This window comes from Oncorhynchus mykiss, chromosome 1, assembly GCF_057628025.1.
Source record: "Oncorhynchus mykiss isolate SJ-2025 chromosome 1, ASM5762802v1, whole genome shotgun sequence".
Taxonomy (NCBI): Eukaryota; Metazoa; Chordata; class Actinopteri; order Salmoniformes; family Salmonidae; genus Oncorhynchus; species Oncorhynchus mykiss.
In genome coordinates this window covers 90,795,510-90,822,813 of record NC_143022.1, presented here as the reverse complement: position 1 = coordinate 90,822,813, position 27,304 = coordinate 90,795,510, and the positions used below count along the sequence as shown (strand labels likewise).

General features: G+C 39.0%; 1 protein-coding gene across 3 annotated transcripts in view; it reads left to right on the top strand.

Moving 5' to 3' along the window:
- Positions 1–15,797, top strand: part of LOC110531757 (UTP--glucose-1-phosphate uridylyltransferase) — a 65,104-nt gene extending 49,307 nt beyond the window's left edge. For all 3 annotated transcript variants that reach the window (XM_090183999.1, XM_090183988.1, XM_090184010.1), the window contains 3 exons: positions 10,831–11,073; positions 12,677–12,781; positions 15,515–15,797. In XM_090183999.1, coding sequence (XP_090040125.1) covers positions 10,831–11,073; positions 12,677–12,781; positions 15,515–15,622 — 456 coding nt within the window. In that variant the 3' untranslated portion in view covers positions 15,623–15,797. The remainder of the gene's footprint in view (positions 1–10,830; positions 11,074–12,676; positions 12,782–15,514) is intronic.
- Positions 15,798–27,304: the final 11,507 nt, after the last annotated feature.

The window sequence follows — 27,304 nt, the reverse complement described above, 5'->3', positions numbered from 1 at the left end:
CTCCATAAATGATGTCCTGCAGTCTCACTAAAGCCCAGAGGACATCCCTCCTCAATAAATGATGTCCTGCAGTCTCACTAAAGCCCAGAGGACAACCCTTCTCCATAAATGATGTCCTGCAGTCTCACTAAAGCCCAGAGGACATCCCTCCTCAATAAATGATGTCCTGCAGTCTCACTAAAGCCCAGAGGACAACCCTTCTCCATAAATGATGTCCTGCAGTCTCACTAAAGCCCAGAGGACATCCCTCCTCAATAAATGATGTCCTGCAGTCTCACTAAAGCCCAGAGGACAACCCTTCTCCATAAATGATGTCCTGCAGTCTCACTAAAGCCCAGAGGGCAGCCCTCCTCAATAAATGATGTCCTGCAGTCTCACTAAAGCCCAGAGGACAACCCTTCTCCATAAATGATGTCCTGCAGTCTCACTAAAGCCCAGAGGACAGCCCTTCTCCATAAATGATGTCCTGCAGTCTCACTAAAGCCCAGAGGACAACCCTCCTCAATAAATGATGTCCTACAGTCTCACTAAAGCCCAGAGGACAACCCTCCTCAATAAATGATGTCCTACAGTCTCACTAAAGCCCAGAGGACAGCCCTCCTCAATAAACGATGTCCTGCAGTCTCACTAAAGCCCAGAGGACAACCCTCCTCAATAAATGATGTCATGCAGTCTCACTAAAGCTCACATTCTAAAACCTCTTTACTGCAGATAAAGAGTGTTTGTGTGGATGGGTGTGTGAGTCTGCATGTGGGCAGGGGTGGGGGGGGGGGGGTTGTGAGTCTGCATGTGGGCAGGGGTGGGTGGGGGGTGTGTGAGTCTGCATGTGGGCATGGGGGGGGTGGGTGAGTCTGCATGTGGGCAGGGGTGGGGGGGGGGGGTTGTGAGTCTGCATGTGGGCATGGGGGGGGGGGGTGTGCATGGCTGTATTATCTAAGATTACACTTCTCATTCAAAGTGAATCGATTGAGTGCTCTACGATAATGATGGCTGGTCGACGAATCACGATCAAATGATTCGTTGAGAGCCACGAGACAAAAGTACAAAGATCTTTTAAAGCCAAGATACACCCCTTTAAACCTACAATGACGAACAACAGATATATAGGACGGGTCACAAGGTTAAGATCTGTATGAAAGATATCTATAATTCATAGCAGACAGTATCTGCTGTGTCAACAGTTTTCATTGTATAGACCAGTGTCTGGCCCTCCTACTCCAAACTGGAACCATCGCTTCCTGGTACGGTATAGAACAGAAACATTAACTCATGCTCTGGAATGTTCTTTACAGAGTTACAGAGTGACTCTGCCCTGAGACATTACAGAGTGGCTCTGCCCTGAGACATTACAGAGTGGAGCTACCCTGAGACATTACAGAGTGGAGCTGCCCTGAGACATTACAGAGGGGGCCTCACTGAGACATTACAGAGTGGCTCTGCCCTGAGACATTACAGAGTGGCTCTGCCCTGAGACATTACAGAGGGGGCCTCACTGAGACATTACAGAGTGGAGCTGCCCTGAGACATTACAGAGTGGAGCTGCCCTGAGACATTACAGAGTGGAGCTGCCCTGAGACATTACAGAGTAGAGCTGCCCTGAGACATTACAGAGTGGCTCTGCCCTGAGACATTACAGAGTGGCTCTGCCCTGAGACATTACAGAGTGGAGCTGCCCTGAGACATTACAGAGTGGAGCTGCCCTGAGACATTACAGAGTGGAGCTGCCCTGAGACATTACAGAGTGGAGCTGCCCTGAGACATTACAGAGTAGAGCTGCCCTGAGACATTACAGAGTGGCTCTGCCCTGAGACATTACAGAGTGGCTCTGCCCTGAGACATTACAGAGTGGAGCTGCCCTGAGACGTTAAAGAGTGGCTCTGCCCTGAGACATTACAGAGTGGAGCTGCCCTGAGACATTACAGAGTGACTCTGCCCTGAGACATTACAGAGTGGAGCTGTCCTGAGACATTACAGAGTGGAGCTGTCCTGAGACATTACAGAGTGGCTCTGCCCTGAGACATTACAGAGTGGAGCTGTCCTGAGACATTACAGAGTGGAGCTGTCCTGAGACATTACAGAGTGGAGCTGTCCTGAGACATTACAGAGTGGAGCTGTCCTGAGACATTACAGAGTGGAGCTGTCCTGAGACATTACAGAGTGGTTCTGTCCTGAGACATTACAGAGTGGCTCTGCCCTGAGACACTACTGAGTGGCTCTGTCCTGAGACATTACAGAGTGGCTCTGCCCTGAGACATTACAGAGTGGCTCTGTCCTGAGACATTACAGAGTGGCTCTGCCCTGAGACATTACAGAGTGGCTCTGTCCTGAGACATTACAGAGTGGCTCTGCCCTGAGACATTACAGAGTGGAGCTGCCCTGAGACATTACAGAGTGGAGCTGCCCTGAGACATTACTGAGTGGAGCTTCCCTGAGACATTACAGAGTGGAGCTGCCCTGAGACATTACTGAGTGGAGCTGCCCTGAAACATTACAGAGTGGAGCTGCCCTGAGACATTACAGAGTGGAGCTGCGTTGAGACATTACTGAGTGGAGCTGCCCTGAGACATTACAGAGAGGCTCTGCACTGAGACATTACAGAGTGGCTCTGACCTGAGACATTACAGAGACTGCTACTTCTATTGGATATACAATGCCTTGGGAAAGTATTCAGATCCCTTGACTTTTTCCATATTTTGTTACGTTACAGCCTTATTCTAAAATTGATTAAATTATTGTTTTTTCATCATCAATCTACACACTGTACTCCATAATGACAAAGCAAAAACAGGGTTTTAGAATATCATATTTACATAAGTATTTACTTTACTCAGTACTTTGTTGAAGCAGTGATCACAGCCTCCAGTCTTCTTGGGTATGACTCTACAAGCTTGGCACACCTGTATTTGGGGAGTTTCTCCCATTCTTCTCGGCAAATCCTCTCAAGCTCTGTCAGGTTGGATGGGGAGCGTTGCTGCACAGCTATTTTTAGGTCTCTCCAGAGATGTTCAAGTCCGGGCTCTGGCTGGGCCACTCGAGGACATTCAGGACATTCAAGCCACGTCTGTGTTGAATTAGCTGTGTGCTTAGGGTCATTGTCCCGTTAGAAGGTGAACTTTCGCCACAGTCTGAAGTCATGGGCACTCTGGAGCAGGATCAAGGATCTCTCTGTACTTTTCTCCGTTCATCTTTTCCTTGTTCCTGACTAGTCTCCCAGTCCCTGCCACTGAAAAACATCCCCACGGCATGATGCTGCCACCACCATGCTTCCCCGTAGGGATGGTGCCAGGTTTCGTCCAGACGTGACGCTTTGCATTCAGGCCAAAAAGTTCAATCTTGGTTTGATCAGACCAGAGAGTCTTGTTTCTCATGATCTGAAAGTCTTTAGGTGCCTTTTGGCAAACTCCATGCGAGCTTTCATGTGCCTTTTACTGAGGAGTGGCTTCCATCTGGCCTGATTGATAAAGTGCTAAAGGCCTGATTGGTGAAGTGCTGCAGAAATGGTTGTCCTTCTGGAAGTTTCTCCCTTCTCCACAGAGGAACTCTAGAGCTCTGTCAGAGTGACCATCCTGTTCTTCTCCCCCGATTGCTCAGATTGGCCGGGTGGCCAGCTCTTGGAAGAGTCTTAGTGGTTCCAAACTTCTTCCATTTAAGAATGATGGAGGCCATTGTGTTCTTGGGGACCTTCAATGCTGCAGAAATGTTTTGGTTACCTTCCCCAGATCTGGGGGGGGGGGGGTATGATATATATATATATATATATATATATATATATATATATATATATATATATTTATATTTGAGTCTCATAGCAAAGGGTCTGAATAGTTATGTAAATAAGGTATTTCTGTTTTTTTATTATTAATACATTTGCAAAATTGTCTAAAAACCTGTTTTCGCTTTGTCAATTATGGGGTGTTGTGTGTAGAAAATAATCCATTTTAGAATAAGGCTGTAACTTAACAAAATGTTGAAAATGTCAAGGGGTCTGAAAACTTTCTGAAGGCACCGTACTGTATATTATAGAACTACTGACCTGATGTTGTTAGATGTAGGTAACAGAACACTACTGTATATTATAGAACTACTGCCCTGATGTTGTCAGCTAGTAGATGTAGGTAACAGAACACTACTGTATATTATAGAACTACTGACCTGGTGTTGTTAGATGTAGGTAACAGAACACTACTGTATATTATAGAACTACTGACCTGATGTTGTTAGATGTAGGTAACAGAACACTACTGTATATTATAGAACTACTGACCTGATGTTGTTAGATGTAGGTAACAGAACACTACTGTATATTATAGAACTACTGACCTGATGTTGTTAGATGTAGGTAACAGAACACTACTGTATATTATAGAACTACTGACCTGATGTAGTTAGCTAGTAGATGTAGGTAACAGAACACTACTGTATATTATAGAACTACTGACCTGATGTAGTTAGCTAGTAGATGTAGGTAACAGAACACTACTGTATATTATAGAACTACTGCCCTGATGTTGTTAGATGTAGGTAACAGAACACTACTGTATATTATAGAACTACTGACCTGATGTTGTTAGATGTAGGTAACAGAACACTACTGTATATTATAGAACTACTGACCTGATGTTGTTAGCTAGTAGATGTAGGTAACAGAACACTACTGTATATTATAGAACTACTGCCCTGATGTTGTTAGCTAGTAGATGTAGGTAACAGAACACTACTGTATATTATAGAACTACTGCCCTGATGTTGTTAGATGTAGGTAACAGAACACTACTGTATATTATAGAACTACTGACCTGATGTTGTTAGATGTAGGTAACAGAACACTACTGTATATTATAGAACTACTGCCCTGATGTTGTTAGCTAGTAGATGTAGGTAACAGAACACTACTGTATATTATAGAACTACTGCCCTGATGTTGTTAGATGTAGGTAACAGAACACTACTGTATATTATAGAACTACTGACCTGATGTTGTTAGCTAGTAGATGTAGGTAACAGAACACTACTGTATATTATAGAACTACTGACCTGATGTTGTTAGATGTAGGTAACATAACACTACTGTATATTATAGAACTACTGACCTGATGTTGTTAGATGTAGGTAACATAACACTACTGAATATTATAGAACTACTGACCTGATGTTGTTAGATGTAGGTAACAGAACACTACTGTATATTATAGAACTACTGACCTGATGTTGTTAGATGTAGGTAACAGAACACTACTGTATATTATAGAACTACTGCCCTGATGTTGTTAGATGTAGGTAACAGAACACTACTGTATATTATAGAACTACTGACCTGATGTTGTTAGATGTAGGTAACAGAACACTACTGTATATTATAGAACTACTGACCTGATGTTGTTAGATGTAGGTAACAGAACACTACTGTATATTATAGAACTACTGACCTGATGTTGTTAGATGTAGGTAACAGAACACTACTGTATATTATAGAACTACTGACCTGATGTTGTTAGATGTAGGTAACAGAACACTACTGTATATTATAGAACTACTGACCTGATGTTGTTAGCTAGTAGATGTAGGTAACAGAACACTACTGTATATTATAGAACTACTGACCTGATGTTGTTAGCTAGTAGATGTAGGTAACAGAACACTACTGTATATTATAGAACTACTGACCTGATGTTGTTAGATGTAGGTAACAGAACACTACTGTATATTATAGAACTACTGACCTGATGTAGTTAGCTAGTAGATGTAGGTAACAGAACACTACTGTATATTATAGAACTACTGCCCTGATGTTGTTAGATGTAGGTAACAGAACACTACTGTATATTATAGAACTACTGACCTGATGTTGTTAGATGTAGGTAACAGAACACTACTGTATATTATAGAACTACTGACCTGATGTTGTTAGATGTAGGTAACAGAACACTACTGTATATTATAGAACTACTGACCTGATGTTGTTAGATGTAGGTAACAGAACACTACTGTATATTATAGAACTACTGACCTGATGTTGTTAGCTAGTAGATGTAGGTAACAGAACACTACTGTATATTATAGAACTACTGACCTGATGTTGTTAGCTAGTAGATGTAGGTAACAGAACACTACTGTATATTATAGAACTACTGACCTGATGTTGTTAGATGTAGGTAACAGAACACTACTGTATATTATAGAACTACTGACCTGATGTAGTTAGCTAGTAGATGTAGGTAACAGAACACTACTGTATATTATAGAACTACTGCCCTGATGTTGTTAGATGTAGGTAACAGAACACTACTGTATATTATAGAACTACTGACCTGATGTTGTTAGATGTAGGTAACAGAACACTACTGTATATTATAGAACTACTGACCTGATGTTGTTAGATGTAGGTAACAGAACACTACTGTATATTATAGAACTACTGACCTGATGTTGTTAGATGTAGGTAACAGAACACTACTGTATATTATAGAACTACTGCCCTGATGTTGTTAGCTAGTAGATGTAGGTAACAGAACACTACTGTATATTATAGAACTACTGCCCTGATGTTGTTAGATGTAGGTAACAGAACACTACTGTATATTATAGAACTACTGACCTGATGTTGTTAGCTAGTAGATGTAGGTAACAGAACACTACTGTATATTATAGAACTACTGACCTGATGTAGTTAGATGTAGGTAACAGAACACTACTGTATATTATAGAACTACTGACCTGATGTTGTTAGCTAGTAGATGTAGGTAACAGAACACTACTGTATATTATAGAACTACTGCCCTGATGTTGTTAGATGTAGGTAACAGAACACTACTGTATATTATAGAACTACTGCCCTGATGTTGTTAGCTAGTAGATGTAGGTAACAGAACACTACTGTATATTATAGAACTACTGCCCTGATGTTGTTAGCTAGTAGATGTAGGTAACAGAACACTACTGTATATTATAGAACTACTGACCTGATGTTGTTAGCTAGTAGATGTAGGTAACAGAACATTACTGTATATTATAGAACTACTGACCTGATGTTGTTAGCTAGTAGATGTAGGTAACAGAACACTACTGTATATTATAGAACTACTGCCCTGATGTTGTTAGCTAGTAGATGTAGGTAACAGAACACTACTGTATATTATAGAACTACTGCCCTGATGTTGTTAGATGTAGGTAACAGAACACTACTGAATATTATAGAACTACTGCCCTGATGTTGTTAGATGTAGGTAACATAACACTACTGTATATTATAGAACTACTGCCCTGATATTGTTAGCTAGTAGATGTAGGTAACAGAACACTACTGAATATTATAGAACTACTGCCCTGATGTTGTTAGATGTAGGTAACATAACACTACTGTATATTATAGAACTACTGCCCTGATGTTGTTAGCTAGTAGATGTAGGTAACAGAACACTACTGAATATTATAGAACTACTGCCCTGATGTTGTTAGATGTAGGTAACATAACACTACTGTATATTATAGAACTACTGCCCTGATGTTGTTAGCTAGTAGATGTAGGTAACAGAACATTACTGTATATTATAGAACTACTGACCTGATGTTGTTAGATGTAGGTAACAGAACACTACTGTATATTATAGAACTACTGACCTGATGTTGTTAGATGTAGGTAACAGAACATTACTGTATATTATAGAACTACTGCCCTGATGTTGTTAGCTAGTAGATGTAGTGAACAGAACACTACTGTATATTATAGAACTACTGACCTGATGTTGTTAGATGTAGGTAACAGAACACTACTGTATATTATAGAACTACTGACCTGATGTTGTTAGATGTAGGTAACAGAACACTACTGTATATTATAGAACTACTGACCTGATGTTGTTAGCTAGTAGATGTAGGTAACAGAACACTACTGTATATTATAGAACTACTGCCCTGATGTTGTTAGATGTAGGTAACAGAACACTACTGAATATTATAGAACTACTGCCCTGATGTTGTTAGATGTAGGTAACATAACACTACTGTATATTATAGAACTACTGCCCTGATATTGTTAGCTAGTAGATGTAGGTAACAGAACACTACTGAATATTATAGAACTACTGCCCTGATGTTGTTAGATGTAGGTAACATAACACTACTGTATATTATAGAACTACTGCCCTGATGTTGTTAGCTAGTAGATGTAGGTAACAGAACACTACTGAATATTATAGAACTACTGCCCTGATGTTGTTAGATGTAGGTAACATAACACTACTGTATATTATAGAACTACTGCCCTGATGTTGTTAGCTAGTAGATGTAGGTAACAGAACACTACTGTATATTATAGAACTACTGCCCTGATGTTGTTAGCTAGTAGATGTAGGTAACAGAACACTACTGTATATTATAGAACTACTGACCTGATGTTGTTAGATGTAGGTAACATAACATTACTGTATATTATAGAACTACTGCCCTGATGTTGTTAGCTAGTAGATGTAGGTAACAGAACACTACTGTATATTATAGAACTACTGACCTGATGTTGTTAGCTAGTAGATGTAGGTAACAGAACATTACTGTATATTATAGAACTACTGACCTGATGTTGTTAGCTAGTAGATGTAGGTAACAGAACACTACTGTATATTATAGAACTACTGCCCTGATGTTGTTAGCTAGTAGATGTAGGTAACAGAACACTACTGTATATTATAGAACTACTGCCCTGATGTTGTTAGATGTAGGTAACAGAACACTACTGAATATTATAGAACTACTGCCCTGATGTTGTTAGATGTAGGTAACATAACACTACTGTATATTATAGAACTACTGCCCTGATATTGTTAGCTAGTAGATGTAGGTAACAGAACACTACTGAATATTATAGAACTACTGCCCTGATGTTGTTAGATGTAGGTAACATAACACTACTGTATATTATAGAACTACTGCCCTGATGTTGTTAGCTAGTAGATGTAGGTAACAGAACACTACTGAATATTATAGAACTACTGCCCTGATGTTGTTAGATGTAGGTAACATAACACTACTGTATATTATAGAACTACTGCCCTGATGTTGTTAGCTAGTAGATGTAGGTAACAGAACATTACTGTATATTATAGAACTACTGACCTGATGTTGTTAGATGTAGGTAACAGAACACTACTGTATATTATAGAACTACTGACCTGATGTTGTTAGATGTAGGTAACAGAACATTACTGTATATTATAGAACTACTGCCCTGATGTTGTTAGCTAGTAGATGTAGTGAACAGAACACTACTGTATATTATAGAACTACTGACCTGATGTTGTTAGATGTAGGTAACAGAACACTACTGTATATTATAGAACTACTGACCTGATGTTGTTAGATGTAGGTAACAGAACACTACTGTATATTATAGAACTACTGACCTGATGTTGTTAGCTAGTAGATGTAGGTAACAGAACACTACTGTATATTATAGAACTACTGACCTGATGTTGTTAGATGTAGGTAACAGAACACTACTGTATATTATAGAACTACTGACCTGATGTTGTTAGATGTAGGTAACAGAACACTACTGTATATTATAGAACTACTGACCTGATGTTGTTAGATGTAGGTAACAGAACACTACTGTATATTATAGAACTACTGACCTGATGTTGTTAGCTAGTAGATGTAGGTAACAGAACACTACTGTATATTATAGAACTACTGCCCTGATGTTGTTAGATGTAGGTAACAGAACACTACTGTATATTATAGAACTACTGACCTGATGTTGTTAGCTAGTAGATGTAGGTAACAGAACACTACTGTATATTATAGAACTACTGACCTGATGTTGTTAGCTAGTAGATGTAGGTAACAGAACACTACTGTATATTATAGAACTACTGACCTGATGTTGTTAGATGTAGGTAACAGAACACTACTGTATATTATAGAACTACTGACCTGATGTTGTTAGCTAGTAGATGTAGGTAACAGAACACTACTGTATATTATAGAACTACTGACCTGATGTTGTTAGATGTAGGTAACAGAACACTACTGTATATTATAGAACTACTGACCTGATGTTGTTAGATGTAGGTAACAGAACACTACTGTATATTATAGAACTACTGACCTGATGTTGTTAGATGTAGGTAACAGAACACTACTGTATATTATAGAACTACTGACCTGATGTTGTTAGATGTAGGTAACAGAACACTACTGTATATTATAGAACTACTGACCTGATGTTGTTAGCTAGTAGATGTAGGTAACAGAACACTACTGTATATTATAGAACTACTGCCCTGATGTTGTTAGCTAGTAGATGTAGGTAACAGGACACTACTGTATAATATAGAACTACTGACCTGATGTTGTTAGATGTAGGTAACAGAACACTACTGTATATTATAGAACTACTGCCCTGATGTTGTTAGCTAGTAGATGTAGGTAACAGAACACTACTGTATATTATAGAACTACTGCCCTGATGTTGTTAGCTAGTAGATGTAGGTAACAGGACACTACTGTACGCTGCAGGTGGGGATGTGTTATTTCATTACATAACTCACTGTGATATTCTCCCTCTTTCATATTAAGTGGATCATTCAGATCCTAGTGAAGCAGCCTAAAACTTGTCTCGTGACTAGCTCAGAGGTTCTCCATCTGAACCCACTACCTGAGGCCTACAGTACATTCTTCAGTTCCTGTGTGTGTGTGTGTGTGTGTGTGTGTGTGTGTGTGTGTGTGTGTGTGTGTGTGTGTGTGTGAGTGTGTGTGAGTGTGTGAGTGAGTGAGTGAGTGAGTGAGTGAGTGAGTGAGTGAGAGAGAGAGACTAACCACCTGTTCTCCTGCCAGACACTGGACGGCGGTCAGAACGTGATTCAGCTGGAGACGGCGGTGGGCGCGGCCATCAAGAGCTTCGACAACGCCCTGGGCATCAACGTGCCGCGATCCCGCTTCCTGCCCGTCAAGACCGTCTCCGACCTCCTATTGGTCATGTCCAACCTCTACAGCCTGGAGGCGGGCTCTCTCACCATGAGCCAGAAGAGAGAGTTCCCTACCACGCCCCACGTCAAGCTGGGCAGCTCCTTTACTAAGGTAACTAACGTAACCCTAACCTTACTATAACTATAACTACTAACTAACCTTAACCACGCCCCACGTCAAGCTGGGCAGCTCCTTTACTAAGGTAACTAACGTAACCCTAACCTTACTATAACTATATCTACTAACTAACCTTAACCACGCCCCACGTCAATCTGGGCAGCTCCTTTACTAAGGTAACTAATGTAACCCTAACCTTACTATAACTACTAACTAACCTTAACCACGCCCCACGTCAAGCTGGGCAGCTCCTTTACTAAGGTAACTAATGTAACCCTAACCTTACTATAACTACTAACTAACCTTAACCACGCCCCACGTCAAGCTGGGCAGCTCCTTTACTAAGGTAAGTCTGGATTTCCACTGCTGAGGGCAAGATTTAATCAAAGGTGCTTTGTTGACAAGCGCATTGCATTTGAGCAACCAATAAATATTGGTTTTAATCTTAAATAGAGCCCCACGGTGGAGGTGTAATAATACCCATAAAACCTAGCAGTCAAACAGGGAAATGGTTCCAATCGTTTTTCCACCATACATTTTTCCCATAGGGGATTTTAGAAACAGCTTACCCTGGCGTGACGTTTTGATGACCATCTCTTGGACAAGGTGACTTTTAAATATATTTGGCTCTAATTACTCTGATTCGATATCATACTGTGGATCTCTATGGCCAAGTCACCTTTATAAAGGCCTCATGCAGCCGTTTTTTATTTTATATCTCAGTATCATATAATTTCTGAGTAACAATTAAGTACCTTACTGTAATAGTTTTAGATTAAAATGGTCAAAAAGAAACAAAAGTAACATTTTAGACAAAAACTATTTCTCACGCAATAATTTTGCTTGGACTGTCTGGGAGTGATCTCTGAAAACGGAAAACTAGCTGTTATTGGCAGAGAGGTTTGGAACTGTTTTTCTCATTGGTCTATTTAACTAAAATACAGACTGGTGATGTCACCAGGCAAGCCAAAACTCCACCCATGCAAGACCTGCTGATTAGAAGGGCCTGTGTAGATTATTCTCTACCAGCAACTATCAGGAAATAATACTCATAAATTGTTCACACTTTTACAGTGTTTGTTTCTACAGCTGTTGTACAATGTAAGCTACCACGTTGTTTTGCTACCATGTTGTTGTCATGTTGTGTTGCTACCATGCTGTATTGTCGTGTGTTGCTGCCTTGCTATGTTGTTGTCTTTAGGTCTCTCTTTATGTAGTGTTGTCTCTCTTGTCGTGATGTGTGTTTTGTCCTATATTTCTAAGTTATTTATTTATATATATTTTCTAAATTGATCCCCCGTCCCCGCAGGAGTTCTTTTGCCTTTTGGTAGGCTGTCATTGTAAATAATAATTTGTTCTTAATTAACTGACTTGCCTGGTTAAATAAAGGTTAAAAACTCTGCATACATGTTCTGTTGGTGTTGAGCTGATGCTCTATTGTTGTACTACCATACATTCACCCTCTGTTTATATAGGTCATCCAGTGGGAATAAACATACCAAGATCGAGCTCTCTCTTTTCCTCCCTCTCCTCAAAGTATTTGTTACTGCTCTAAACTCAGCATGACATACCCGTCTGTCTGTCTGTCTGTGCTAAGGTCCAGGAATACCAGACGCGGTTCGAGAGCATCCCTGATATGCTGGAGCTGGATCACCTGACTGTGTCCGGTGACGTCACGTTTGGAAAACAAGTTTCTCTCAAGGTGAGTTCACAGGCCCCTGAGGTTTTTCTGGCTAGGTCACATGGTCAGGGATATTCTTAGTCCTCTATTATCTCAGATAAATATCTGTGATGGGCCCAGATGGAATGAAGGAACTTTACAATAACAATGGTACAGTTGAAGTTGGAAGTTTACATACACTTAGGTTGGAGTCATTAAAACTTGTTTTTCAACCACTCCACAAATGTCTTGTTAACAAACTATAGTTTTGGCAAGTCGGTTAGGACCTCTACTTTGTGCATGACACAAGTAATTTATCCAACAATTGTTTACAGACAGATTATTTAACTTATAAATCACTGTATCACAATTCCAGTGGGTCAGAAGTTTACATACACTAAATAGACTGTAGGATTGACTTGTTTCCTCCAGTCCACCGCTCAAACTCTAGGATTGACTTGTTTCCTCCAGTTCACCGCTCATACTGTAGGATTGACTTGTTTCCTCCAGTTCACCGCTCATACTGTAGGATTGACTTGTTTCCTCCAGTCCACCGCTCAAACTCTAGGATTGACTTGTTTCCTCCAGTTCACCGCTCATACTGTAGGATTGACTTGTTTCCTCCAGTTCACCGCTCATACTGTAGGATTGACTTGTTTCCTCCAGTTCACCGCTCATACTGTAGGATTGACTTGTTTCCTCCAGTTCACCGCTCATACTGTAGGATTGACTTGTTTCCTCCAGTTCACCGCTCATACTGTAGGATTGACTTGTTTCCTCCAGTTCACCGCTCATACTGTAGGATTGACTTGTTTCCTCCAGTCTACCGCTCATACTGTAGGATTGACTTGTTTCCTCCAGTCTACCGCTCATACTGTAGGATTGACTTTTTCCTTCTGGACAATAGAATTCTTCCTTTTGTAACTAATAGCCAATATCACAACATCCTTGTCTCAGACCATAGACCTGTCCTATCTCAGACCGTAGACCTGTCCTATCTCAGACCATAGACCTGTCCTATCTCAGACCATAGACCTGTCCTATCTCAGACCATAGACCTGTCCTATCTCAGACCATAGACCTGTCCTATCTCAGACCGTAGACCTGTCCTATCTCAGACCGTAGACTTGTCCAGCTAGATATCCACTCTCCGGACAGTACTGTGTCACTACTCACGAGACGACTTGACCCACTACTACTATCCTGTAGTTAAAAAATACATATAAACTCACATTGATGTCTTTTTCCAGATCAACGTCACCCCTGACATGTCTCATTCTACTGTGTGTGAGATGTTAAAACCTTATATAAGGGGCTACATTATTTCATACACAGCATATGACAACGAACAGCAAACGCTTAGCGACGCTACAACAACTCATTCTAGATGTGGACAACAGATATGCCTCGTCTCCGATTCCTGAACTCTACAAAAGAGAGACTGCTACACCAATCAGAATTTGACAATCTTTCCACCAAACAAACGGAGCAGCTTCTGTTTAAGTCGAGGTAAAGATTCTCTGAACACTCTGAACAAGTTGTTATCTCACCAGCTTCGACAATCCGCTGCTAGCAGCACCATACCTGAAATCTGTGTTAACAGCTGATCTAACTTCCACCAATCCCAAAGAAATCAAAAATCAATTTAAGCAATTCTGCTCTTCCTGACACATCTCGTGTGCCTGCATTTCTAGACAATCTGGACATCCCCTGTCTCAATTCAGATGAACAAACCAACATGGATGCCTCAGTAAGTGATGATGAAGCTACTCTGGCAATCCAGTCCATGCAGAGTGGTAAAGCCCCTGGGCCTGATGGCTTCCCTGTTGAATTTTATAAAGCCTTCTCCTCTAAATTATCCCCAATCCTCAGCTCAATGTACATTGAAATCCTTTCTAGTCAGAAACTGCCACAGACACCCAGGCGACTATTTGGGTTTTGCTTAAAAAAGACAAGAATCCCCTAGACTGTGGCTCATACCGCCCTGTAAGCCTTTTGTGCTGTGATTATAACATTCTCACTAAGGTCGTCTCGCGCCGTTTAGGGACTAATGCCTAATATAATTAACTGTGACCAAACCGGATTTATCTCAGGTGGACAGTCTTTCTGTAGTATGAACCGGCTATGTAATGTTCTCTATGCTGCCCACTCAACTCTACAGCCAGAGGTCGTCAGCTCTCTTGATGCTGAGAAGGCATTCGACCAGGTTGGGTGGGAATATCTATTTACAGTACTAGAGACTACAGTACAGACTACAGTACAGTACTATCTCTCTATTTACAGTGGGAGGGGGAGGGGTGGAGGGAGGGAGGGGTGGGTGTAGGGAGGGTGGGGGAGGGGTGGAGGGAGGGGAGGGAGGGAGGGATGGGTGGAGGGAGGGGTGGGGGGAGGGAGGGATGGGTGGAGGGGAGGGAGGGGTGGGTGGAGGGGAGGGAGGGGTGGGTGGAGGGGAGAGATGGGTGGAGGGAGGGGAGGGAGGGAGGGGTGGGTGGAGGGAGGGGTGGGTGGGTGGGTGGAGGGAGGAGGGGAGGGAGGGATGGAGGGGAGGGGAGGGAGGGAGGAGTGGGTGGAGATGAGGGAGGGAGGAGTGGGTGGAGATGAGGGAGGGATGGAGGGAGGGAGGGAGGGAGGGAGGGAGGGAGAATGAGGGGTTGTACTGTTTTTGTTGCTATATCTGAAAATCTAAAATAAAGTTTTTTTTTAATTAATAAGCAAATAAACTGAACCTGAACCTGCCTTTTTAACCCCTTTACGCCCCTCCTCTCCTCCCTGTAGGGAACGGTCATCATCATAGCCAATCACGGAGATCGTATCGACATCCCGGCTGGAACGATACTGGAGAACAAGATTGTGTCGGGCAACCTTCGCATCTTGGACCACTGAAGCCTTTAACTAGTCCTCCAGCACCACAGACACATCCACCACCATCATGTGACCAAGCCAAACACATCAACCCCAACCATGTGACCAGACACATTCACCCCAATCATGTGACCGAGCCAGACTTGATCCAGACTCCTTTAAATAAACTCCTTAGAGAGGGGTGTCATACCCAACAGATTGTGATGTGATATCCATGCTATACTATACTTGTAGTATTTCAGCTCCCTGCCCATTAGATTCCCTTACTGGATGAGAATCGTGATAGAAGTCATATGGATGTGATGTCAATGGGAGATTCAATATCTACTGTACATGTCAGTACAGTCTTAGACTGGGATTCAATATCTACTGTACATGTCAGTACAGTCTTAGACTGGGATTATGTATCTACTGTACATGTCAGTACAGTCTTAGTCTGGGATTCAATATCTACTGTACATGTCAGTACAGTCTTAGACTGGGATTCAATATCTACTGTACATGTCAGTACAGTCTTAGACTGGGATTATGTATCTACTGTACATGTCAGTACAGTCTTAGTCTGGGATTCAATATCTACTGTACATGTCAGTACAGTCTTAGACTGGGATTCAATATCTACTGTACATGTTAGTACAGTCTTAGACTGGGATTCAATATCTACTGTACATGTCAGTACAGTCTTAGACTGGGATTCATTATCTACTGTACATGTCAGTACAGTCTTAGACTGGGATTCAATATCTACTGTACATGTCAGTACAGTCTTAGACTGGGATTCAGTATCTACTGTACATGTCAGTACAGTCTTAGACTGGGATTCATTATCTACTGTACATGTCAGTACAGTCTTAGACTGGGATTCAATATCTACTGTACATGTCAGTACAGTCTTAGACTGGGATTCAGTATCTACTGTACATGTCAGTACAGTCTTAGACTGGATTCAATATCTACTGTACATGTCAGTACAGTCTTAGACTGGGATTCAATATCTACTGTACATGTCAGTACGGTCTTAGACTGGGATTCAATATCTACTGTACATGTCAGTACAGTCTTAGACTGGGATTCAATATCTACTGTACATGTCAGTACAGTCTTAGACTGGATTCAATATCTACTGTACATGTCAGTACAGTCTTAGACTGGATTCAATATCTACTGTACATGTCAGTACAGTCTTAGACTGGGATTCAATATCTACTGTACATGTCAGTACAGTCTTAGACTGGATTCAATATCTACTGTACATGTCAGTACGGTCTTAGACTGGGATTCAATATCTACTGTACATGTCAGTACAGTCTTAGACTGGGATTCAATATCTACTGTACATGTCAGTACAGTCTTAGACTGGGATTCAGTATCTACTGTACATGTCAGTACAGTCTTAGACGGGGATTCAATATCTACTGTACATGTCAGTACAGTCTTAGACGGGGATTCAATATCTACTGTACATGTCAGTACAGTCTTAGACTGGGATTCATTATCTACAATGCACCATTTAAAGGTAACTCCTGATTGAGCCGACAGATACCCATTTAAAGGTAACTCCTGATTGAGCCGACAGAGACCCATTTAAAGGTAACTCCTGATTGAGCCGACAGAGACCCATTTAAAGGTAACTCCTGATTGAGCCGACAGATACCCATTTAAAGGTAACTCCTGATTGAGCCGACAGAGACCCATTTAAAGGTAACTCCTGATTGAGCCGACAGAGACCCATTTAAAGGTAACTCCTGATTGAGCCGACAGAGACCCATTTAAAGGTAACTCCTGATTGAGCCGACAGAGACCCATTTAAAGGTAACTCCTGATTGAGCCGACAGATACCCATTTAAAGGTAACTCCTGATTGAGCCGACAGAGACCCATTTAAAGGTAACTCCTGATTGAGCCGACAGAGACCCATTTAAAGGTAACTCCTGATTGAGCCGACAGATACAGTGTTTACCGTGGATTTAGTGGCCATGAACGTGGGTACATTGCCTTTAAAACATGCATTACAGACAAAGCGGGATCGGATTGCATCCTGGCCCTAATTGACAATTCAATATTATATCATGTCCACAACAATATCGAAGGAATACCAGTCAACATTATTATATAATGTCCACAACAATATCGAAGGAATACCAGTCAACAATATTATATAATGTCCACAACAATATCGAAGGAATACCAGTCAACAATATTATATCATGTCCACAACAATATTATATCATGTCCACAACAATATTATATAACGTCCACAACAATATTATATCATGTCCACAACAATATCGAAGGAATACCAGTCAACAATATTATATAATGTCCACAACAATATCGAAGGAATACCAGTCAACATTATTATATAACGTCCACAACAATATCGAAGGAATACCAGTCAACAATATTATATAACGTCCACAACAATATCGAAGGAATACCAGTCAACAATATTATATAATGTCCACAACAATATCGAAGGAATACCAGTCAACATTATTATATAATGTCCACAACAATATCGAAGGAATACCAGTCAACAATATTATATAATGTCCACAACAATATTATATAATGTCCACAACAATATCGAAGGAATACCAGTCAACATTATTATATCATGTCCACAACAATATCGAAGGAATACCAGTCAACAATATTATATCATGTCCACAACAATATTATATAATGTCCACAACAATATCGAAGGAATACCAGTCAACATTATTATATAATGTCCACAACAATATCGAAGGAATACCAGTCAACATTATTATATCATGTCCACAACAATATCGAAGGAATACCAGTCAACAATATTATATAACGTCCACAACAATATCGAAGGAATACCAGTCAACAATATTATATAATGTCCACAACAATATCGAAGGAATACCAGTCAACATTATTATATAACGTCCACAACAATATCGAAGGAATACCAGTCAACATTATTATATAATGTCCACAACAATATTATATCATGTCCACAACAATATCGAAGGAATACCAGTCAACAATATTATATAATGTCCACAACAATATTATATAACGTCCACAACAATATTATATAATGTCCACAACAATATCGAAGGAATACCAGTCAACATTATTATATAACGTCCACAACAATATCGAAGGAATACCAGTCAACATTATTATATAATGTCCACAACAATATTATATAATGTCCACAACAATATCGAAGGAATACCAGTCAACATTATTATATAATGTCCACAACAATATCGAAGGAATACCAGTCAACAATATTATATAACGTCCACAACAATATCGAAGGAATACCAGTCAACATTATTATATCATGTCCACAACAATATCGAAGGAATACCAGTCAACAATATTATATCATGTCCACAACAATATTATATAATGTCCACAACAATATCGAAGGAATACCAGTCAACATTATTATATCATGTCCACAACAATATCGAAGGAATACCAGTCAACAATATTATATCATGTCCACAACAATATCGAAGGAATACCAGTCAACATTATTATATCATGTCCACAACAATATCGAAGGAATACCAGTCAACAGTATTATATAACGTCCACAACAATATCGAAGGAATACCAGTCAACAATATTATATAATGTCCACAACAATATTATATAATGTCCACAACAATATCGAAGGAATACCAGTCAACATTATTATATCATGTCCACAACAATATCGAAGGAATACCAGTCAACAATATTATATCATGTCCACAACAATATCGAAGGAATACCAGTCAACATTATTATATCATGTCCACAACAATATTATATAATGTCCACAACAATATTATATAATGTCCACAACAATATCGAAGGAATACCAGTCAACATTATTATATAATGTCCACAACAATATCGAAGGAATACCAGTCAACATTATTATATAATGTCCACAACAATATCGAAGGAATACCAGTCAACATTATTATATAATGTCCACAACAATATCGAAGGAATACCAGTCAACATTATTATATAATGTCCACAACAATATCGAAGGAATACCAGTCAACATTATTATATAACGTCCACAACAATATCGAAGGAATACCAGTCAACAATATTATATAACGTCCACAACAATATCGAAGGAATACCAGTCAACATTATTATATAACGTCCACAACAATATCGAAGGAATACCAGTCAACAATATTATATAACGTCCACAACAATATCGAAGGAATACCAGTCAACAATATTATATAACGTCCACAACAATATCGAAGGAATACCAGTCAACATTATTATATAATGTCCACAACAATATCGAAGGAATACCAGTCAACATTATTATATCATGTCCACAACAATATCGAAGGAATACCAGTCAACAATATTATATAATGTCCACAACAATATCGAAGGAATACCAGTCAACATTATTATATCATGTCCACAACAATATCGAAGGAATACCAGTCAACATTATTATATCATGTCCACAACAATATCGAAGGAATACCAGTCAACAATATTATATAATGTCCACAACAATATCGAAGGAATACCAGTCAACATTATTATATCATGTCCACAACAATATCGAAGGAATACCAGTCAACAATATTATATAATGTCCACAACAATATCGAAGGAATACCAGTCAACAATATTATATAATGTCCACAACAATATCGAAGGAATACCAGTCAACAATATTATATAATGTCCACAACAATATCGAAGGAATACCAGTCAACAATATTATATAATGTCCACAACAATATCGAAGGAATACCAGTCAACAATATTATATAATGTCCACAACAATATCGAAGGAATACCAGTCAACATTATTATATCATGTCCACAACAATATTATATAATGTCCACAACAATATCGAAGGAATACCAGTCAACAATATTATATCATGTCCACAACAATATCGAAGGAATACCAGTCAACAATATTATATAATGTCCACAACAATATCGAAGGAATACCAGTCAACAATATTATATAACGTCCACAACAATATTATATAATGTCCACAACAATATCGAAGGAATACCAGTCAACATTATTATATAACGTCCACAACAATATCGAAGGAATACCAGTCAACATTATTATATAACGTCCACAACAATATCGAAGGAATACCAGTCAACATTATTATATAACGTCCACAACAATATCGAAGGAATACCAGTCAACATTATTATATAACGTCCACAACAATATCGAAGGAATACCAGTCAACAATATTATATAACGTCCACAACAATATCGAAGGAATACCAGTCAACAATATTATATAATGTCCACAACAATATCGAAGGAATACCAGTCAACATTATTATATAATGTCCACAACAATATCGAAGGAATACCAGTCAACATTATTATATAATGTCCACAACAATATCGAAGGAATACCAGTCAACAATATTATATAATGTCCACAACAATATCGAAGGAATACCAGTCAACAATATTATATAACGTCCACAACAATATTATATAATGTCCACAACAATATCGAAGGAATACCAGTCAACAATATTATATAATGTCCACAACAATATCGAAGGAATACCAGTCAACAATATTATATAACGTCCACAACAATATTATATAATGTCCACAACAATATCGAAGGAATACCAGTCAACATTATTATATCATGTCCACAACAATATCGAAGGAATACCAGTCAACAATATTATATCATGTCCACAACAATATCGAAGGAATACCAGTCAACAATATTATATAACGTCCACAACAATATCGAAGGAATACCAGTCAACATTATTATATAATGTCCACAACAATATCGAAGGAATACCAGTCAACAATATTATATAATGTCCACAACAATATCGAAGGAATACCAGTCAACATTATTATATAATGTCCACAACAATATCGAAGGAATACCAGTCAACAATATTATATAATGTCCACAACAATATCGAAGGAATACCAGTCAACATTATTATATAATGTCCACAACAATATCGAAGGAATACCAGTCAACATTATTATATAACGTCCACAACAATATCGAAGGAATACCAGTCAACAATATTATATAATGTCCACAACAATATCGAAGGAATACCAGTCAACAATATTATATAATGTCCACAACAATATCGAAGGAATACCAGTCAACAATATTATATAACGTCCACAACAATATTATATAATGTCCACAACAATATCGAAGGAATACCAGTCAACAATATTATATAACGTCCACAACAATATTATATAATGTCCACAACAATATCGAAGGAATACCAGTCAACAATATTATATAATGTCCACAACAATATTATATAATGTCCACAACAATATCGAAGGAATACCAGTCAACAATATTATATAACGTCCACAACAATATTATATAATGTCCACAACAATATTATATAATGTCCACAACAATATTATATAATGTCCACAACAATATCGAAGGAATACCAGTCAACATTATTATATAATGTCCACAACAATATCGAAGGAATACCAGTCAACAATATTATATAATGTCCACAACAATATCGAAGGAATACCAGTCAACATTATTATATAATGTCCACAACAATATCGAAGGAATACCAGTCAACATTATTATATAATGTCCACAACAATATCGAAGGAATACCAGTCAACATTATTATATAACGTCCACAACAATATCGAAGGAATACCAGTCAACAATATTATATAATGTCCACAACAATATCGAAGGAATACCAGTCAACATTATTATATAACGTCCACAACAATATCGAAGGAATACCAGTCAACATTATTATATAATGTCCACAACAATATCGAAGGAATACCAGTCAACATTATTATATAACGTCCACAACAATATCGAAGGAATACCAGTCAACATTATTATATAATGTCCACAACAATATCGAAGGAATACCAGTCAACATTATTATATAACGTCCACAACAATATCGAAGGAATACCAGTCAACAATATTATATAACGTCCACAACAATATCGAAGGAATACCAGTCAACAATATTATATAATGTCCACAACAATATCGAAGGAATACCAGTCAACAATATTATATAATGTCCACAACAATATCGAAGGAATACCAGTCAACATTATTATATAATGTCCACAACAATATTATATAATGTCCACAACAATATCGAAGGAATACCAGTCAACATTATTATATAACGTCCACAACAATATCGAAGGAATACCAGTCAACATTATTATATAACGTCCACAACAATATCGAAGGAATACCAGTCAACAATATTATATAATGTCCACAACAATATCGAAGGAATACCAGTCAACATTATTATATCATGTCCACAACAATATCGAAGGAATACCAGTCAACAATATTATATCATGTCCACAACAATATCGAAGGAATACCAGTCAACAATATTATATCATGTCCACAACAATATTATATCATGTCCACAACAATATCGAAGGAATACCAGTCAACATTATTATATCATGTCCACAACAATATCGAAGGAATACCAGTCAACAATATTATATAATGTCCACAACAATATCGAAGGAATACCAGTCAACATTATTATATAATGTCCACAACAATATCGAAGGAATACCAGTCAACATTATTATATAATGTCCACAACAATATTATATAATGTCCACAACAATATCGAAGGAATACCAGTCAACAATATTATATAATGTCCACAACAATATCGAAGGAATACCAGTCAACAATATTATATAACGTCCACAACAATATCGAAGGAATACCAGTCAACATTATTATATAATGTCCACAACAATATCGAAGGAATACCAGTCAACAATATTATATAATGTCCACAACAATATCGAAGGAATACCAGTCAACATTATTATATCATGTCCACAACAATATCGAAGGAATACCAGTCAACATTATTATATCATGTCCACAACAATATCGAAGGAATACCAGTCAACATTATTATATAATGTCCACAACAATATCGAAGGAATACCAGTCAACATTATTATATCATGTCCACAACAATATCGAAGGAATACCAGTCAACATTATTATATCATGTCCACAACAATATCGAAGGAATACCAGTCAACATTATTATATAACGTCCACAACAATATCGAAGGAATACCAGTCAACATTATTATATCATGTCCACAACAATATCGAAGGAATACCAGTCAACAATATTATATAATGTCCACAACAATATCGAAGGAATACCAGTCAACATTATTATATCATGTCCACAACAATATCGAAGGAATACCAGTCAACATTATTATATAATGTCCACAACAATATCGAAGGAATACCAGTCAACAATATTATATAATGTCCACAACAATATTATATAATGTCCACAACAATATCGAAGGAATACCAGTCAACATTATTATATAATGTCCACAACAATATCGAAGGAATACCAGTCAACAATATTATATAATGTCCACAACAATATCGAAGGAATACCAGTCAACAATATTATATAACGTCCACAACAATATTATATAATGTCCACAACAATATCGAAGGAATACCAGTCAACAATATTATATCATGTCCACAACAATATTATATAATGTCCACAACAATATTATATAACGTCCACAACAATATTATATAACGTCCACAACAATATTATATAATGTCCACAACAATATCGAAGGAATACCAGTCAACAATATTATATCATGTCCACAACAATATCGAAGGAATACCAGTCAACATTATTATATAACGTCCACAACAATATTATATAATGTCCACAACAATATCGAAGGAATACCAGTCAACAATATTATATAATGTCCACAACAATATCGAAGGAATACCAGTCAACATTATTATATCATGTCCACAACAATATCGAAGGAATACCAGTCAACATTATTATATAATGTCCACAACAATATCGAAGGAATACCAGTCAACAATATTATATAACGTCCACAACAATATCGAAGGAATACCAGTCAACATTATTATATAATGTCCACAACAATATCGAAGGAATACCAGTCAACAATATTATATAACGTCCACAACAATATCGAAGGAATACCAGTCAACAATATTATGAAATACTTGTCATTGTTATTTTTATCAGAAAATATTTTGAAGGAGTTTGTCTTTTTAAAAAGTTTTTTTTTTTACATCAAAATTATTATTTCACTGTAATCTTATTCCACTTGTACCTTACTGTCTCTCTATCCCTCTATCTATCCCTCCCTCCATCCCTCCCTCCATCCCTCTATCTATCCCTCCCTCCATCCCTCCCTCCATCCCTCTCTCAATCCCTCTCTCCATCCCTCTCTATATCCCTCTCTATATCCCTCTCTATATCCCTCTCTATATCCCTCTCTATATCCCTCTCTATATCCCTCTCTCTATCCCTCCCTCCATCCCTCCCTCCATCCCTCTCTCCATCCCTCTCTCCATCCCTCTCTATATCCCTCTCTCTATCCCTCTCTCTATCCCTCTCTCTATCCCTCTCTCTATCCCTCTCTCCATCCCTCTCTCCATCCCTCTCTCCATCCTAGGAGAGTTGATGACACACAGAGCCCTACTGTAGGAGAGTTGATGACACACAGAGACCTACTGTAGTAGAGTTGATGACACACAGAGACCTACTGTAGTAGAGTTGATGACACACAGACCTAGGGCTGGATTCATCTCATATCACTGAAGTTCAGCGTTATAGCGCGATTTAAAATGAGGAAACGGTGAATGCGGTCTCCGCTAAACCCGCTAACGTTGCCTTTACATTTCTATTGCGCTGTAGCGCAGATCTTCAGCACAACGGATTGAATCAAGTCCCTGCTATCAGACGGTTGAATGACAACTCAACGTCTGAGGGGCCTACTGTCTGCAGAACGGGAGTCTGAAAGCAGTACGAGTGTTGTCCTGAGACTGAAAGGGAGTCCCAGCTGCAGCTGTTCTCGAGCTGAATAAAGTGCAATATGAAATTAGCTCAAGCCTCTTGTCTGTGTTTAACCGTTTTACAGGACTACTATGGGAATTTAGACTTTAAGGTAATTTACCCTTGAGCCAACATCCGTAGTGTTTGCGATCTCTGTGAACGTCAGGGAAATTGCCTTTTAAAAGGCACATTTTCAGCGTGCTTGTCGACAACACACCTTTCATTGAACCCAGAGGTTCACTCTTATTACAATAAAGTACAGCATACAGCATCTGTACTGCTCTTTTATTCTCATTCAACTCTTTCCTTCACATTAGTGGTTTTCTGGGACATCTGTTGGTCTTTCATTCTCCAACTCTTTCCTTCACATTAGTGGTTTTCTGGGACATCTGTTGGTCTTTCATTCTCCAACTCTTTCCTTCACATTAGTGGTTTTCTGGGACATCTGTTGGTCTTTCATTCTCCAACTCTTTCCTTCACATTAGTGGTTTTCTGGGACATCTGTTGGTCTTCCCTGGTGGTTACGTATTTTAAATTTTTTCTAAAGTGTTTGCTTCGTTACTTGCCGGTTTGTACTCAACAACACCATTATCCTCTACAGTAGAAACCGTTCAACAGTCTTTGAGATATGTTTTTATTTGTTTTTATTTAACCTTTATGTAACCAGGCAAGTCAGTTAAGAACAAATTCTTATTTACACTGACAATCTACCTCAGCCAAACCCGGATGACGCTGGGCCAATTGTGCGACTCCAAATCACGGATTCGAACCAGGGACTGTAGCGACGCCTCTTGCACTGAGATGCAGTACCTGAGATAGCTGCACACAATTGAGTCCTTCTGAACACAGTCCATGTCCACAGTCAACATTCTGCAGAAATCTATTTCCACTCTGACGACTCAAGGTCTTTGAGAATCTCCGCAGGCTGAAGGCAGTTATACTGCAGTCACAAGGTAATGCAGAGCCAGTGATCCGGTAAACCTACACTGTTAATGGCCTGAGCCGTGGCAGGAACAGGGCAGTGTGTGTGCAGAGTCCTGGGAACATAAAGATAAGCACTGGTCAGTGGAAATAAGGCCTGCCCAAGCAGTTGGTCAGCAAAAACACAACACTATTGGTGGGAAAAGTACCCAATTGTCATATGTGTCACGTTCTGACCTTTATTTCCTTTGTTTTGTCTTTATTTAGTATGGTCAGGGCGTGAGTTGGGGTGGGCAGTCTATGTTTTGTGTTTCTATTTCTGTGTTTGGCCTAGTATGGTTCTCAATCAGAGGCAGGTGTTGTTAGTTGTCTTTGATTGAGAATCATACTTAGGTAGCCTTGGTTTCACTGTTGTTTTGTGGGTGTTTGTTTCCGTACGGTACGGTTTCGGTTTGTTCACGTTTATCGTTTTGAATTCTTAGTGTTCAGTTTATGTTTTTTTAAATAAACGATATGGTCACTTACCACGCTGCGCATTGGTCCTCCGATCCTTCTTGCTACTCCTCCTCAGAAGAGGAGGAGGAAAACCTTTACAGAAACACCCACCAACCAAGGACCAAGCGGCGTGGTAACAGACAGCAGCAGCAGCAGGAGAGGCAGCGATACCTGGAGAGATGGACTTGGGAGGAGATTCTGGACGGCGAAGGACCCTGGACTATCGCCGTCCCAAAGCGGAGCTGGAGGCAGCGAAAGCAGGGAGGCGCCATTATGAGGAGCTAGCACGGCAGAGCGGCTGGAAGCCCGAGAGACAGCCCCAAAAATGTCTTGGGCGGGGGCACACAGGGAG